Raw genomic sequence first — 3,396 nt, 5'->3', positions numbered from 1 at the left:
TCCCTTCCTCCAGAGGAGAGGAGAGTGTCATGAATTGGCTTCGTTTTAACAGGCTGCGGCTGTTGCTCTTACCTCGGGAAGAGTTCGTTCTGCGATCTCTCTGACTGCGACTTCTGCAGGAAGAGTTGAGAGGAGAGAGGAGGAGAGGTTAGCGAGGGCCGGCCGGGAACACCAACAGAGGCGGCACACACACACACACACACACACACACACACACACGCTAATGGAGGCTCTGCTGCCCTGTCGCACGCCTGATTTTAATCTGTCCTCCTGCAAGTCATGAGCTGACGTGCAAAAACGCAAAATATCACCAAGTTTTTGGTCCAGTTTCTATTGCAAATATATTGGCACAGCTTGAAAGAAGACAAAACAAACATACAAGTAACTTTACATCAAGATATAGAAGTAAATAACTCCTTAATATTGATGAAAACATTTACTAGCTCCACTGATTATTCCTTTTATAACAAGATGTTTTTCCTATTTAATAAGTGAAATAATTTGCTAGTGCAACTAGAGTTTTTCATCAATTTTAATGCATTACTGATTAAAAACAAAGTTCTATGTCTTAATTTTAACTCTCTTGTCAGTTAGTTCTGTTTTATTTGCAAGTGTACTAAGATATTTGCACAAAAAATTTGACCAAAATTTATTTTTGGTGATTTCTTTTTCCGTTTTGTTTTTATAGTGCACACACACACGCACACACACTTCACTTTGTGTTCACATGACTCTAATTWGCATAATTTTAAAGTAACAGTAGTGGAGAAACTAACTCGGAGCATGTAGAGACAAACAAATATAAAATATCGTTTCATTTTCTCATTTACATCGTTAGCTTGGTTAACTTTAAGCTAAATGTGCCGCTTTGACGGCAGATTTACAGCTAATTCAACTTCAAGACGGTCGTTGTAACAACAAGATTGACACATAKAAGGATATTTAATCATCTTATTTGCGTGGTTGAGTAGCGAACAGCATCACACAGTGAAAACCAAACAACAGCACACATTTGCAAACCGCTGGGCTCACGTCGTCAGCAGCTGGAGCTTCCGCCCTGCGTCCACCAGAACGAAGGCTGAGGAGTCATTGAGAACAGAACTCTGCCACAGTGCCCCTGGNGCGGTAAATCTATATTCTCCTCCTCGTTTTGTCTTGAATTGTTTGTTTTCCCCCGGGATATCTTTGTGCAAAAGGTCAGAGAAGAAGACGGGGCTTTTTCAGTGACAGAGGATTGGATGTGTGGCCCACACAAGTTAAGCACTGTTCATTATTGATCTGTGTGCAGCAGGGTGTTACTGAAGTAGATAACGCMGAGCCTCTGCAAAAGCTCATACATCACCGGAGCTCAGTTTGACACCAGAGGAGAAAATCTATGAACTACTTCATATAGTCGGGAACACTTGACTTATTTCTTTGTACTTGTCTAAAMCGCCCAGCTTGATTGGCATGTTTTTCTTTTGTTTTTTTTTAACCACAGAGACAGACATGAAATCCCCAATTTGTGTTGTGTTTGAAGCAGAAAATTACACAAATAAATCCTACAGGTGGAACAAAAGTGATCTAAATAAGCTCAGAAGCATTGCCATGAATGGCTGAAGAACTTGTGGACAGAGACAGCGCAGCTAGCTTCAATACAAATCTAGAAAAGCGTTAGTTTAAAACTTCCCTGGGCCATTGCTTAAAAAAATTGTGAGATTTTTTTTCCTATCGTGTCGCAATCGTGCAAATCACCTGCTAACAYGACTGCGAWGCTGTAAAAATATTAAAACAATTATTTTACTCGAAAGTCAGCACTTGAGTCTGGGAATGGCAATATGAACGTGTTCAATTCAATCCAATGTGAAAACACTTTGTTGATCTCAAAGGGGARCCAAATGTTGTAACTCATATTATTTCTAAAGTTTTCTAATAATTCCAAATCCAGCTTGGCTGTCATGTTGAATTTTGAGTTTGAGTTCAAAGTAATGGAACGATTACATTGTATACGCACTACCACGGCAGCATTTACTGTATGGAGTGTTGAGGCTGTATGCTTGCATGCTTTAGCAACTCTTTGTCATTGTTTTGTTTTTATTTTTCTGCACAAAAATTCAGAAAATATACCAAAAAAGAACCATGTGTTGTCAAATTTAAGGTGTGTAAGTAAAGCCAAGTGGTAAAGTGAATATTTTTCAGTTTCCTCCTGACTGGTGTGCAGATCTCTCCTTTCCTGCCTCAGTCAACTTTTTTTAACTCTCCACTATAATCTGCAGTGATTGGGTTTTTTTCCCTTCCTGGCCAAGTGGACGTCTGATGAAAGTGTGTGAAAAGTGTTCCCATTTCACACTTACTGTGCAAAACTTGAAAACAGTGAAGCGGTGAACTCGCTTAAAAAAAAAAATAAATAAATAAATATATATATATATATATATATATATAAATCAGTCAAGTGATATAACTGAGCATTAATCATTGCTGCAGTGTGTGAAGTTTTAGGATTTAGCATTTATTGATTTTTTTTTTATGCTTTTGCGGCCGTTTAGTATTTTTTACTTGACATTTTTGGCCAAACCGTCATCAGACTCTTGAAGAGGGTTTCGTCGGGTGAAGTTGTCTTGCCTTTTATCGAAGGATCTCCCCATTAGCTATACATGACGTGCTGCACGTTGCAATGGACGCTTACAAAACAATTATTTTTGAAAATCCGGCAGGAAGGTTAACTCAGATCTAATCTAATGACTGCAGGTCACAGAGAAATGTTTCCCCTCAACAATTTGTTGMCACGTTGCTCGTTCCCTCAGACGCCCTTTGTAGTCCCGACTTCCTCTCTTTCCCCACCGCCGTTCGCCTTCCTGGTGTTTCCGTGCTCTATGTGTRCTTGCAATATGAAGAGGTGGAAAAGGGCATCGCCAGAGGGTGACAACTTCATAAGCGGTGATCAGGTTCAATCACACACCGAGTAAAAAGCCAAAGTGCCGTCAGGGGCCGGGCTCGCCTTTCACAGGGGAGACTCTGCGTGTCGACTGGGCTGACGGGTGAAATTCCCCAGCAGTATTTCAGAGACGGCAGAAGCCTCGGCTGGCCCCCCGTCAAGCCCCGCTGACTTTGCTTCTGTGCCTCGTTTTCATCAACTCAATGTCATCACGCGATCAAAACGGAAGACGAAGATTTCCACATTTGTTTGCTGGAGATGTCAGAATCCACAGCTGGTATCAATGAACTGGTTTCTGCATCGTTTCCCTCAACCCCTACCTGCTGCAGCCGCCTTTAACTTTACACCTTTTCTAAACCGTCTCCAATCCGTTTGTCACCCATCACTTCCCTCTCGCATGTCCTGATTTCCTGCTCCATTTCTGGAGCGTACACCGGTGTAACGCGAGAACGTCTCAGTTCTGTTTCCCTCTCTCTCTCTCT

General features: G+C 41.4%; 1 protein-coding gene across 1 annotated transcript in view; it reads right to left on the bottom strand.

Moving 5' to 3' along the window:
• Positions 1-28: 28 nt before the first annotated feature.
• The window catches only part of LOC103468598 (brain-specific angiogenesis inhibitor 1-associated protein 2-like protein 2), a 46,746-nt gene continuing 43,378 nt past the window's right edge, over positions 29-3,396 (bottom strand). Inside the window, exons 14-15 of the mRNA XM_017306116.1 lie at positions 1,033-1,117; positions 29-113 (exon numbers count right to left, since the gene is read on the bottom strand). Coding sequence (XP_017161605.1) covers positions 1,037-1,117 — 81 coding nt within the window. The 3' untranslated portion in view covers positions 29-113; positions 1,033-1,036. The remainder of the gene's footprint in view (positions 114-1,032; positions 1,118-3,396) is intronic.

The sequence above is a fragment of the Poecilia reticulata genome, linkage group LG8, assembly GCF_000633615.1.
Source record: "Poecilia reticulata strain Guanapo linkage group LG8, Guppy_female_1.0+MT, whole genome shotgun sequence".
In the NCBI taxonomy this organism is placed as follows: Eukaryota; Metazoa; Chordata; class Actinopteri; order Cyprinodontiformes; family Poeciliidae; genus Poecilia; species Poecilia reticulata.
The sequence above is the reverse complement of the archived record's forward strand: the minus strand, read 5'-3'. Positions and strand labels throughout refer to the sequence as shown.